The sequence below is a fragment of the Bombus vancouverensis genome, chromosome 12 (genome assembly GCF_051014615.1).
Source record: "Bombus vancouverensis nearcticus chromosome 12, iyBomVanc1_principal, whole genome shotgun sequence".
In the NCBI taxonomy this organism is placed as follows: domain Eukaryota; kingdom Metazoa; phylum Arthropoda; class Insecta; order Hymenoptera; family Apidae; genus Bombus; species Bombus vancouverensis.
The window spans coordinates 13,249,343-13,263,434 of NC_134922.1; the positions used below are offsets into that span (position 1 = coordinate 13,249,343).

Below are 14,092 nucleotides of genomic sequence, written 5' to 3' on the forward strand. Positions count from 1 at the left end.
CTACATGCACGGAACAAGCACGTTCTCGTGGAGGGGTAACGCTGGACCCAGGCTCCGTGTGGCGCGTAGCTTATGAGCCGAGTAACAAAACCAGTCGTCTCTGTACTGGCTGACCAGCTGCCCGTCGCTTCTTGCCTTCTAATCCTCTGGCGATTGTTTTCGCTTCGATCCTCGGCGACGATCCGTCGTCTCGGCCGCGAAATCGCTCTCAGATACCGTTGCGCGGCTGAATCCCTAATTTAAAGTGATTCGTTCGATCGACGTCGGAACTCGAATCATTCTTCGTGAAATATCGTCGAGATTCGTAAAAATTTCAACTTTTCTCGAAAGTGATGTATCTTGGCAGAGAGCAGGTCGAGAAGAAAGAGATTCTATAATGGAACGATTTTATCGGAAACATGGTTTTCATAGTTCGTGAGACGCTTGGCGATCTTTTACATTTTGTGAAATTGTGTTCTCGAAGAATAGGGGCAAATATATCGAGCCAAAGTGAGAAGTACATCCACCTTCTGTAAAATTCAAGGCTAGACCTACAAATACGAGGCGAGTAAAAGGAAAGAAAATTGTGTAGCGCGATAGGATCGACGAGGGAACAGCGAGATTAGTCGTCATTGGGAAGCTCGAGGAACAGGGTTGCGATACGCGGTGTGTTAACGCGCTCGTGAAAGTCTCGTGCGGCGAAGTGCGCAGAAACGCGAGTGTAAACGCATTGTTCAAAAATAGTCGGCGTGGTGGAGGGCCGCGGAGGCTGCGATTCGACGAAAGTCTCGAGCGATTCGAAGAATCCAAATTAAAGGGAACTCGGGAGAGGCACTCGCGGTTTCGCAAACTTTCCTCGCTGATTAATGATCGTCGTTGGGCGCGCGGCGAGCTTAACCGAGTAACGCGAGAAGAAGCGAACGGAGAAACGCGTCGCCTGCGATTCGAGCGATCGCAGTTCCTCCGTGCAGCGATAAATTGAATTAAACGTCGAGACCCTCTCGAGAGAAAGACAAGCGCGGAGAGGATGTCTCGTCCTACGCGAGATTGTTTATCCTCGCGTTGCGCACGCCGGATACGAATTTATCTCACGATTTTGCACGATTTTCTCTAATACCATTGGCCGCGTGAATAGCTTGTCCCGAGAAGCTTTCGCAACGCGTTCGAATCGAAAGAATCGATCGATACGACATCGATCGCAGCAAGGGTTTAGCGAATCCACCGACTCTGACGAGCCAAACAACGATGTTAAATACGAATTCGTGCGAAAGAGACGAGCGATCGGTCGACTGTCGATCCTGTTGGCTGGATCGCGATCAACGATAAGGAAGGACCAGAGGATGCATCGATCCGCGAGGAACAAAACGCAGATGACTCCTCTGTAAATGTATTGTTCGTATCCCGATTCTCTGCGAAAAATTCAACATGGATCGTAGCTTCGAAAGCAACGCAGACTTCAAGATGAACCAGCAGAATTTTAAACTGAGCGATTTTGGGATCAAAATGGAGCCGTGTTACGCGATCGAGCAGTGCAGCACCGCCTCGAGGTACGCTCAAATCGCCACTGTCCAGTCGCAGCGGATGCAAATGAGAACTGGAAGACTCGGTTCAGGAAACAACGGTTCGAGTCCTCTTCGAGTCGGCTGCAATCTTTCTCAGTTACCTTCGAACTGCTCCGCGTTAACGTGCAACAGTCAGCCACGAAGGAGTCCGAATCGATCGCAGAACGTATCCGGGGATCGATTTCAAGCCGCCAGCCCGAACAACTTGTCCGGGAATGTGTTACAGCCGGCCGTCTCCTCGGTCCCATCTCCCGGCTATTGGAACCAGTATGGCGGACAGGAGAGCGGGGTAAACGTCTTAGTAGAGCCGTTTTGCGGAGAATAGCTGGCGCGATGATGTTGCGCGATTTGTCAGGAAACTGTTCGCCTTCGGTCATGCGTGTAATCGACCGTTCAAGCTTTCAAATATCTCTCATCTACGAACACTGTGCCTTCGGATCGTCTTCGCGTCCCTCGCCAACTCAACTCCTCTACGAATTTTCCATTCGAGTTCTGCTTCGAGTCAGATTCTAAACTCGCGGTGTACCCAACTGTGCAGGATTAGAAAGAAGACGAGTTTCACCGAAGAGATGTAAAAGGCGCCACTTAGCCTGCTCATCGGACGACACGGTCGACTCCTTAGAGTTAAGGTTAACCCGATCAAATTCGTACTATTTTCGTCCGCCTTTTATCCGCCTCTACGTGCGATGGATGTGACAATTTTACGATAACCGGTATCGAAGGAAAGTCTCGCGTGGCACAAGACCGGCTGATTAGTCGCAGACTGCATAGGACCGGTTTGGTACTCGTACGTGACTTCCAGCCGACTCGAATCTTTTATTGCACATACCACGTTCTCAGCGTGCACTTGCCGTCGTTTATTCGCGGGGAGATTCAGTGTCGAGCCCGTTGGAAGGGAAAGGATGTCGTTTTTAAGGGTCTCGATGACGTCATACCTGATGATATTCTAGCCTGGAATATTCTAGATCCAGGTTACACCATGGTCGTGTCGCGGTGACTTTTAAACCTAGGATCGTTTAACGTTACCTTTTGACGCTATTAAATCGCGGATTTTCGCGCGAGTTGGTAATTTTGAGAACGTAATTAAAAGGATAACATGTAAGTAAAAGTGTGTGTGTTCACCTACCAATTATGGTAAAAAGCGCTACGCTTTGGATACTCTATATATCTTTCTCACATTAGGTGTATTGCGTGCAATTTCGCATTTTCAAATTTCCCACAAACGCGCAAAAATCACGATAGTGGTGTCTGAAAACGCTAACGAAATTTCCAAAGTTTCTGTGGCGAGTGCTTGGTATACTTTGGCGAGCCACGGGTACATTTCGAAAGAATTTCAAAGCGGATTTCGTGGCAGGAAGCGGCTCGCAGTCGAAGCTTTAGCCTCGACCTAACCTGATGTGCCGCCACTCGTATCTAATGTTTGTCTCTCCACGTGGAGTCGTATTCACGACGCGTTTCGCTCGTCCAGCTAATTAGTATGTGCCGTGGTGGCACGTATTAGGTGGCGGTCACACTTGCATACGAAAGACGCGCACACACAAGCCACCTCGTTCACCAGTACTCTGTCGACAACGAAAAAATCGCTCGCTGGAATTTGAAGAATCTTCGCACACCGTCCCACTCGTTCTCAGTTTTCTTCGTTCCCACCTTCTCGAGACGTTTGTGATACCCCGCGTTTTGCATTCTAGAGAACCCCTTTCACCGAGCTTGGTCGAGAAAGTTTACTCGAGTAGAAACATTTAGACAATCGGGAAATACGTTTCTCATAAGATTAATTAAATTAGAAGGCATCGTTCGTAGCCCGTTGAAGAATATTTGTCTTGGCCGGCGTAGACACAGTTCCGGTCATTCTACTTCGATCGAAAAAGCCACAAACTTCTCCTATAGGAGTACGAATTCTTTTTATTTAACTCGTCGTTCTATAGCTGACAAAAATAAGCAAAGTTGCGCGAAACGGGGATGGAACGCACGTATCGATCAGAGAAGGCTAGCTAACCCGTCGATTGCCGTTTCTCCGACATAACAGACTTTTTACTTCGAAATCTTTTATTCTCGTACCTATTCCTCTGCCTATTAAAATCAGATTACATTTTACTATCGCGAAGAAACCGACCACGACGAAACTAACAAAAATTGATTCGTCTTTATGAACTTTTGACGAACTTTTGATGATAAATTCCACGGTTATAGCAGTTTCTATTTAAAAGACGGTTAATCCGGTTAAAGATAGTTAATCGATAATCGTAGTTATTAACGCGTGTATTCGTCGTTAGCGATAAATAAATACGAGTAGTACTCCGGGGGAATGGCGATTGAACGTGCGTCGGTAGAAGATAATTATATCGATTGGTTGGCGAGATCGTTAAAGTGGCTTTGATCCTCGTGTGTACCACTGTCGTGTACATCGGTCGTCTAGCTCTGGCTGTGAATAAGATTTATATCTCTTAACATAGCTTCTTTCCTTGCCCCGCCCCTCCATCTTCATTTTTCTGGTAAATCGGCGATGGTAACGCGGATCGAAAAATACGACGGATTTATTACCCTGGTAATTCCTCGAACGTTAAAATCGCTCCAGCCGCGAATTAGTTCCCGGAAAAGTGACGCTTCTGAAACGCGTCGACGATATAATTTTCGAATCGTTGAAAGGTTCGAGAACGTAAAAATAATCGCAGATAAAACAGTTAAAATTATACTTTAATTAATTATTAAACCGATGGGATGATACTTTTAACTCTGCTACAGTCCTCGTTTCTTTATCAGCAGAATTTTATTCTCTTTAACTGGCAACAAGATTTTTAACGTCTCAAGAGAAAGTTTATCGACGACGATTCTTTCGTTCGTACTTGTAAATTTGTTAACGATAGAGGAGTTCGATCGCTTCTAAAGAGAATCGAGAAACGCATCAGGATTAAAATCTGAAATACGCGTCTCGATCCAACTTACGAAAATCTCGGCTTACGTCGGTATAATTTTCAACTCGGCAATTATTATGGAGCGCGATCGTGGTAATATGACGCGATTACGAAGAAAAAAGCGGAATGAAATATTCCGGATCGGGCGTGGTGCACGTCCCACACTGTAGAGTCTCGGCCTGTCTCTCGCCTTTCTATCCTCTGCTCGCAACGTTCTAGCCACGTACTCTAATCGGTATCGGCATCTCTCGATTGTCTCAACTCGAGTCGTTAAAATATCAAGCACGTTTTTTTTTCCTATCGCCTGGAAATGAGCTATGAATTTTTCACGGCATACCGAACACGTTTCCCCGTCGCTGGACAGAAAAACTTGCTCGTTAAGCGTCTATATCGAACGAATCGTCTCTCGGATCGGGAATACATCTGCGCGAAATATCCTTTTTCTTTTTTGTGAAACTTTGTTGTCGCGGTTGCAATTACGAAACGTTTTCCACGAAAATGTAGTCGAAGAAAAACGTAGGCTATTCGCGTTCCATTCCACAAAACGACGGAAAATGATCTCTTTGCGACCTGTCGATCGACGTCCGCTTTGCAAGTGTTTGTTCCGAGGTTGGAAAAGGGCTGGCGAAGATCGAACACGTCGCAAGTACAACGAACAATCCGCGCTATGAGTAAGAGCAACTTTTAATTGCGCGTAACGATAAGTGAAATATTATGGAGGACGGATTGAAACAATAACGATAACAATACCGAGGAAATAAACGTAATTTTTTATTCTTTGCGGTCGGTGGAGTCGAACGGAGAATAAATTTTCGTGGAACCGGTGGCCCGGAGAAAAGTTAAATAGGGGTGGAAAAGTGGGCGGGTGGAAGCCTGGAGCCTGAAGGGAATCGCTTTATTTTCAAGGAAAAAGTTCTCCCTTTGAGACTGGCGAAAAAGGACGGGGTCCGGTCTTCTGCCGAGAGCGAGAACGCGATAAGCGATCGTTCGGTATTCCGCGCGCGCGGTGACGAGAGAGGAAAGTTCCTCGGCGCGGAGCGTATATCGACGCGAGCGGAACTGCATGCCTCTTGTAATTCTGCGCGGCCGTCGTCTTTTATGCAGACTTAAATCACATTCTCGAGGAATGAGTCGACCCTTCTCCTCGGAAGAGGAGAAACGCTCGCGTTTGGTCGATTCTACCGGGTGATTCGATTCCGAGTTCTGCCGCTACCGTGTACCTAGGCAGCTGGTCGACAACGACGCGACGCGACCAGGCGACTCGCTCGATCCCCTATCGATTTGATCCTTTTGCGGGAGGCTGACTTTACATGGATTTCAATCGCATTCTGATTCGGTGAGTCAATCTCTGGAACCAAGAAAGAAACTCTCTCGTATCGACGAGTACGTTTGCCACTCTGCGTTGCTAGTCGTTTTTATCGCCGGGAAGAAAACCGCGGCCCGTTTAAGTTCGGAGAGATATTTACTGGGAAATTGATTCGAGCGGAACACGAATTGCGTTGCGTGGTGAATCGTATTTTCGTGCCAAGCGAGCACTAATTTAGCATCCGAACGAAACTTCGTTCGCCGCGGGCCAGGCTTACCATGAGTTAAGCTCGTCGTAACCTAGATTCGCCGTAGACGAGGATCCACCGTGTAGATCGCTCCTGTCTACGTCTACCTCGTGGATATTAGGCGTTCCGTATCGCGTTCGAGCTAATAGTTTAGATTCCGCCGTAGCCCAATTTCTCCATAAACCAACCTCGTCAACCGATCAGATATAGGCCAATCTAGATTTCCTATAATTTTGACGCGGGCCACGCGTGCGGGATGCCTTATAACGTAGTAGCACTGCGACAATCGGATTCTGCGTAGTCCACGTAACCCGTAACTTATACCTACGACCGTTTACCCACTGTGTAATATAGCTTTAGTATAATCTAGGTTCTAGGTAATCTAGCTCTACCTTTACAACGTAGGACACTGTGTAGCGCGACGTTTCCGATAACGTTGCTAGATGCGTATTTATCGTAAGTTGGATTTAGAGTAACGCTGGAACCACGCAATCCGCATTTCCAGCAACGTAAAGAAGTCGCGTACACGCGTCACGCGCTCAACATTTTACTTGACAGCGTCTCGCGGCCTAGGTCGTTACGTTTTACCTCGTTACGCATTTCCTGGCCTGAAACAGCGTTAAAAACAGCGATGGTTAAGTATACCAACCGGTAGCATAATGTTATCGCAATGATCGGTACTTTTGAAGAAAAAGACAGAGACGAAAAAGCTACTCGTACGTGTATATTTAATACGGAAAACAAACGAAAAGCAGAAGTTGGAGGTATAAGAGTGATTAACGACTTTCTTCTCTTATTCTTTTTTTCCTCGAAAGTATTAGCGAGATACCGTGAATGTAAGCGAGAAGACGCGTGTTAATCGAGGCCTGGACGCTTCACTCGTTAAAAACCGATCACGTAGGCCATATCAGCCAACTAATTGTTGATTATGCAGCCGTTTGTCTTGGCTCTCGCTATATACGCGATAACGATACGCCTAATAAATAATGTAGACGTCGTGGATCTCTAGTCTCTTTTCACGTGCTGCGCTGCTAGCCGAGGCACCCATTCGGAATTACATATGCACACCTGCGCTGTGTGTTCGGAACGTTGTAAACCGACGTATACCTTACGCCCGTGGCGGTTGTATTGGTACCGTTGCCACCGGATCCTCCATCCCGTGTAAACGGCCTTAAGCCTCTTACGTCAGGTTTCCACGAGTGGGTACGCCTGATAATTACCAATTAGTGGGTGCCAATTAAAACGGGAAGCTTTCGATCGTACCGCTCTCGCGATCCTCCAACACCCTTCTTCTCCTTTATCGTCAAGATTTACTCGTCGCCATGAATTTTACCACTCTCCCTTCTTTATTCCCCTCTTTTCCCTCCCCTTCTCTTTCTCCTTCTCTTTCTCTTTCTCTTTCTCTTTCTCTTTCTTTGAACTCCTGTTTACCACGCGTATCGTCGTCGACGCAAGTGGCTCCTTTGTTTGGGCTACCAACTCGAGGTTTACTGTGAAACCGTTTAGTCATCCATTGCCTACAGATACAGAAAAATCTTACGCGGTACGATGTAATTTCACGAGAAATGGCAATTCTGCCTTTCCAGGGTGAAAATAAAAGAGTCTCGACGTTTTTACCGCAATGTACGAATCCATGATTCTATGTGTTTCTGTTTAAGATATTAAACGGAATAATAGCATGAGAAATATAAACATCCAGGATGTTGGCGAGTGAAAATGAAAAACTGCGAGGAGGAAAATATTAGAATTAATTGTTAAACATTCTACGGATAGATAGTCGATATTCGTCAGAGTTAAAGTTAAGTTTATGACAGCGTCAGCACAACAACCGATCAGATGTCGGATGGAATAACGTCTACTAATGAAATCTCAAATATTAGATGGCATTGTATCTCGTGTTTTGCAAAACCGAGGCTCCCTCCGTTTCCGCCTCTTCTTGCCGCAATTTCTTTCTACGATACGATAAAAGCGATTCTGCGAAATCGGAGCCGCAGAACGCAACCAGTCCAGATACCGAATCGCCTTCGTTAAGGAGTGTAAAGTTCGATACTCCGTCTCGAATCCCATTCTCTCGTCTTCCCATCGTGCCTGCAATTAAAATTATGCGAAACATCGAAGCACGAAGAAGAAATAGAGGTATACTGGGCGAAGGAGAGGAAAAAAGGGAAGGAAAAGAAGGCTGTCTCAATTTCTATTCGTCGCGGATGTTCGAAATGGCACAACCGGAAGTCGTCCTGTGTCAGAACATGCCTATTCCATCTACGGGTATTTCCTTTATGGCTGGCCGTTCCCTCCGCCATGGGAACCCATCGGGACCTCGTTCTACACGAATCGAAGAAACGTAAATTCAGAAAAAGAAAATACGGGAATTACCACGACGTTCTATCGTTCCCACATTCTTTTAGCCAACGTCGCAACGTCATGTGAAATTTTCTATCCTCTTTACCACGGTCGACGGAAATATAGCAAAAGAGAACGTCTTGATTGATTTTCGTTTTGGATTTCGTTGTCCGTTATCCGTTTCGTTTTCGCAGGATTTCGTCGTTTTAAAGAGGAAGAGACCCGCCTTTCTTCGTCGGCGGTAATATACTCTGCGCGTGACACGAGCAATTCGCGTAGAAGCAAACAATTTCATAAAGGGGTGCGTGCACGGCCAAGCTCGTTAGAAATTATCCAACATCCATCTGTGACACGGCGGTCATTAGATTTAAAGACCGTTGCATCCAGCTTTTTTACAAATCGCCTGGCATTAATCTCTTTAGGTTGCGAGCAGCTAATGCGGAGGAAAGACGGATGAACGTTTTCGTCGATAAGACTCGTCGTTGTTTCTTCGCGTGTGCGGGTTTACGTGTGGGACAAAAAAAAAAAAAGCTGAGAAAAAGGGAATCTGCGGTACCAGGTGTCCAGGAGTCCTCCATTAAAATTTAATCAAATCGATAAACAGATACGTTATCGCGCGCGTTATCTATTGACTGCAATTAACCAAGTAGAAGACGCAAACTTGTTGCTTCTATGCCGCCGGTAGACAATTTACAGAGGGACAACATCCCCGAAGATACGAAAAATTAGAAGAAACGATAAACGCCGTCTACACAGCTCATACATCGATCGTAGGAATCGTTTTATCGGTTCGATCGCATGCAGGTAGAACCGAACTAATAAAAATATGTTAGAACGCTGCTGGTAGAAAAATTCTCACGGGACGTTGGGGCGACACCTGCTTTCGTATATTTGCCTCTCGATAGGAAATAGTCTCATTGTCAGCGCGGCAATTAACAAGGGAGTAATCGACGATCCATTATACTAGAGGCGACTCTTCGCTACGCACAGTCCTCTCCTTCCGCTTTTAAATTCATTTCCGCCCACGTGTAGTCGATCGAAGACGCCCAACGCTTCAAGACGATGTTGATGGATTATCGTTTTAAATGTGTTTCTTATCGTATAGAGTGAAATTTCTTGGAATTCCTTTTGGCCTGACCTTAAGATTGCATATACGGTATATATGACGAAAGTATTCGAATATTTATCGCATCGAGATTAATCGATTGTTTAAATACTTTCGTGATTTTTTACGAAATATAGCTATATTTGTCCCAAATGTGTAGCTCGTGGCTCCTATGTACATTTTCAGATATCTCATGCCTCGTTACAGCGCTAATAAAATTTCAGAATGTTTCTTTATAACACACACGATATATCCATAAAATGTTTCTACAAGTGTTGGAATATTTCCGTAAGCTACCGTAGTTAGGTTTCGCGAAACGTTTCGCGAGAAGGACTATTACGTTCGGGGAATTTTCAAAAATTTCTCCGACAAAATTTCCCCGTAATTTTCAACGACGTGTCAGCCGATGACGTAACAGACACGATATCTCGTGCGAAGCTAGAGAATAATTTCTAAGACGACGAAATAGCCGCTACGAGAACGTGAGACGAACATCACGTGCTCAATTTTCCGAAGACGTCACGTAACACGCGTAGCTTGCCCCGTACCAGCGACCCTTCTGTCCTATTTCAAACCTTCGGAAGCTAATTTCCCTGACAGAGACGTTTCCGTTCGTTTTCCCTCCTTTTCCATCCTGGCCGCAAGCCGGAGAACAAGAGAACTAAATCAATGTAGGACATTTATATTGGCTGGAAATCGCTGACTCTCGCCACTATGGACACCCACCGGGACATATTAAGATTTCTGATCCGGCTTGCCGGCCGTCGGACATTTTTATTATTGCGTGTCCACCGAACCACCCCCGCGAACCTGAGAAATAAAACGTGAATTATTGGCCACGCGGTGTCTTCTCTCTCGCCGCGGTCGATCCGACTTCGACTTTTCGCCTCTATCGTCGCTTCGTCGATTTTTCGATCGAACCATAACGCGACAAAGTAAAGTTGGCGTTATTCGAGCCAAGCTAAGTGATTTACCTGGTAATTCGCTAAATTCGGTTATGCGTCATTTTTGAGCGATCTATATTTGAAAATGGAGTATTTGACTGGTTTTTAACGACGCTATAAACGATAAAACACGTCCTGTAGATTGACAGCTTCGCGTAGACTCGTAGTCTTTCCTACTTAGACTCTGGGGATGTGACGTTTAAAATACTCATCAAAAGATCTTTTCCATGTACATGTCTCGATACGATCGAAAATGGAGGAAGAAATGGAATTGCGAGAGAGAGAGAGAGAGAGAGAGAGAGAGAGAAGACAGAGAAGACAGAGAACCAGTGTGCAACGCCTATGCACGAAAGCCACCGGTGTCAAAGCAATTCATTTAAATTAATAGGTCCAGAGGCCGCGCGTTTATCGCGCGATTAGTAGCAGCTTTTTTTTCGTGTCCCCACCCAGGGTGGGTGTTCGTATTTGTACTCTCGTTATCGACTGCTGTCACGATAAACCCGATGCTTTTATCGCCTACAATTATATGCCCCGTTCCTCCCTCGCGAGATATGGATGCGTTCTGAACGCTCGCTCTCGAAGATCTTTTGTTCTTAGAACTCCATAGATTCCGCGTCGCATTTTTCGCTTTTCAGACTATCACGTCGTCGGGCCTAAGGAAAAAAATAGTTACCTCGTCATCTCTGCAATTTGCTGCCTTGACTCTTCAATATCGTTCCGAAGCAAACGAACCTAGACGTTTATTGGTTGATATGGTGCAATTATGCAAATTCGCCTTCGAACGAAGTGAGAACTCTTGATAACCCGTGTTATCAAAAGGACGGATCTAAACGCATCTTAGCTTCTTGGTAGCAAAGCGTGTTCCGCTATTGGTTCCTATCGGCCCCACTACCCTCTCGGTCAATCGGCGCGCTGACGCGTAGTCAGCTCGCTCGCAGTCTCGCGTAGGCCTTCGCGTGGTCGGTGTCGAGTTGTCTCTTTGTTTCTTTCTTTCCCGCCTCTTCTCGTCGCTTCCGAACCTTTCCACCAAGTTATATTAACGAGTCGTAAACGGAGAACGCGTATCCACGTTTCTTATAAATATAATTATTTATATACTTTCCGAGAATATGCGGAAACGGCGATAAGATTTATTTCACAGCGTGTCGTCAACAGCGTGTTAAACACACGCCAGGCGTTCAAACGATAGTGGTGATTAAACCCGAAGATATTGAAACGAGAGTGTACCAATTGTAAATCGTTTTTTCCTTGGCGAGGAGCGCGTGCGTCTGAGTTTCTCCGAGTCCCTTTGAGGAAATTTCGCGAGAAATTTCGCAAGTTGCAAGAAGGCGGAAGTTGCGAGGATTCTTTCGCGGCTCTCAGGAACCGCCGTTAAATTCGGCCTGAACGGCCATAGTCCTCGCGTTAGACCGAAACTTGTCTGTCCCTCTCGTTTTGTCGTGCTTTCGGTGGCACCAGGTGGAGTAGTAGGTGGTGGCGAAGCGGAGGGGCGCGAAGGAGAGAGAAGAAGCAGGGACAAAAGTTTTCGGCGGAACGGCGGCGGGAGAGGAGAGAAGCTTTCGCCGGGAGAATAAGGGAAGCGGCGTGGAATATTTTAACATATATCACGCTGAAATTGGGACGAGGGTATGCTGCCGCGAATCTCTCCTTCTGCGCCACTTTCCACCCCCGTGCGAGCCCTCGCTGGCAAATCGCCGGTTCCCCGCTACGCCGCCGTTATGTTGTCCCATCGCGCGATTTGACTTGCTTTCGAGAGGCTCCCACCATCCCTGACGATATGTTTGTCTACCCTGCTGACTACGGCAGCTACAGAATGGTAAGGGATGGAACGCGAATGATTTTCGGGCCTGGCGTATCTTACTAGCAGCAAAATGTATTTGCACGCCATTGTATCTGTTATAGCATTCACGTACCAATTAATTAGGTCCAGGTACAGCGACTACCTATAAGCCTTTTACGTACTAATTAATGATTTAATCAACTATATCAAATTTCGTATTCTCTAGTAGTACGTACTATCGCATGACTATAGAAATTTCATACTACGAAAGTACAGTGTCGAGGCTGATAAAAATACGCTTCATCGAAAAACAAGGGCATGTGCAAATACTTCTTCCAGCCTGTACGCCCATCCTTACTCTTTTTCTTTTCTTTATTAATCCTTAAAATATATCATCGAACGGAGTCACGTGTACGCTACCACATTTGAATTCGATGTATTTCTTTGCGTTCCAAAAATCGACGAAACAAAGGAAATTCCAGTAAATTAAATTACTCGATATTAGATGAAAAGTGGAAAAGTTATCGTCGATAATAAGTATAAGTACCGTTGTAGTCCTCTCTATTTAATGTTTAAAATTATCCCTAGCTTGGGAACGCCGAAGAATTCTTTTCCAAGAGCGATGGTTAAAGTTTCGACAATAATCTACTTATTACGAGTTTCTACTAATTATTCGTAAGAATATGTCAAGCTATAATCGGCGAGTCAAGAGTAACGCGAGTCAGAGGATGAATTATATTTTAACTCTATGCTTTTCATAAAAAAAAAAAAAAAAATTGATAACCTCTTTCGTTGTTTTCGTTGCAGTATGGCTCGGATGAATTCGGTCAGGACTCTCCACGATACACCTCCCCTAAGGCTGCGACCCTCTACGCAGATCCTTATTATATCGGTAAGTTATCCAGTCTTTTCATTCCTATCTTAATAAATATCGTAACTTTCACGATAGCAAAGAGTAACGCGATATAACGGTAGCGGAGTCGCAAGAGTTGCAAAAATACAGACACGACGTTAACTTGAAATTCAAGCGGGAAAAAGTATTACGAACAAAAAGGAAAAGTCGTTCTATCCTCGTTACCGTGTACTCTTAAACTGGTATCGATCGTGAGTCGAAAATCTAGGCCGCTCGTTACCGGACACAACTAAAAGTAACATCGAGCCCGTTCCGTTGGATCGATCGATCGATCGTTGTCTAACGATCTGGATCCAGCCTATCGGTTCTCTCTCGTTCGTGTACACGTACACGTTGATCCAGCGTGCACGCATCTATATCAGTTGGAAATCGCGTAACGATTCAAACGAACGATAAAAGGGACTTTACGATCGCAGTAATATTCAACTGTTTAGCGCTGGCTCGTAAAATTCGCCGCTCTGCCTGTCGCGCGTAAAAACAATAACAATTTCTCTTTATTTGTTCGAACAGCGGCGTGTCCAACTCGTTCCGCGCTGAAATTCGCGGCTACGCGGGACGAGAGGAAAAAGTCGCCCGTGGAAAAGCCGCGACGGCGCGTTTCGCCAGTCGACTTTATACGATGCCGCGCGCTGGTCAGATGTCGCGCAACGCGATTAATTCTGCCACGTTTTTTCGGTTCTCGACCGAATCGTACTTCTCTCTTCTCGTATTTCTCCTCTAGAAAATTTCGTAACTTTGAGGAAGATAAGAAAGAATCGTCGACGAAATGCGCGATTTCTCGTCCCAATCTTACGCTAATGATCTTTCTTCCTTTCTGTTTTTTTCTTTCGTTTTTAAAGTTGTTTCCTCGGTTGGAAAAAAATGTGACTAATCGCGTTCTTCTTCTTCCCTGTCCTACAGTTTTCTAGAAACATAAAAAATCTTTTTTCGCGACTAACTTAAAAGCTTCAGGCATAAGTAAAAAGTTCAAGGTCCGTAACAGAGTTAATGCGCGGAATCACCGT

General features: G+C 45.5%; 1 protein-coding gene across 15 annotated transcripts in view; it reads left to right on the forward strand.

Annotated features, from left to right (window-relative positions):
* Positions 1-14,092, forward strand: part of LOC117155572 (transcription factor 12) — a 110,108-nt gene that overhangs the window by 80,122 nt on the left and 15,894 nt on the right. For 14 of the 15 annotated variants that reach the window (XM_076623209.1, XM_076623212.1, XM_076623210.1 and 11 more), the window contains one exon: positions 12,983-13,067. In XM_076623209.1, the coding sequence (XP_076479324.1) occupies positions 12,983-13,067 (85 nt within the window). Of the gene's footprint in view, positions 1-239; positions 1,831-12,982; positions 13,068-14,092 lie in introns of those variants that run through there. The other variant, XM_076623218.1, reaches the window with a different exon arrangement.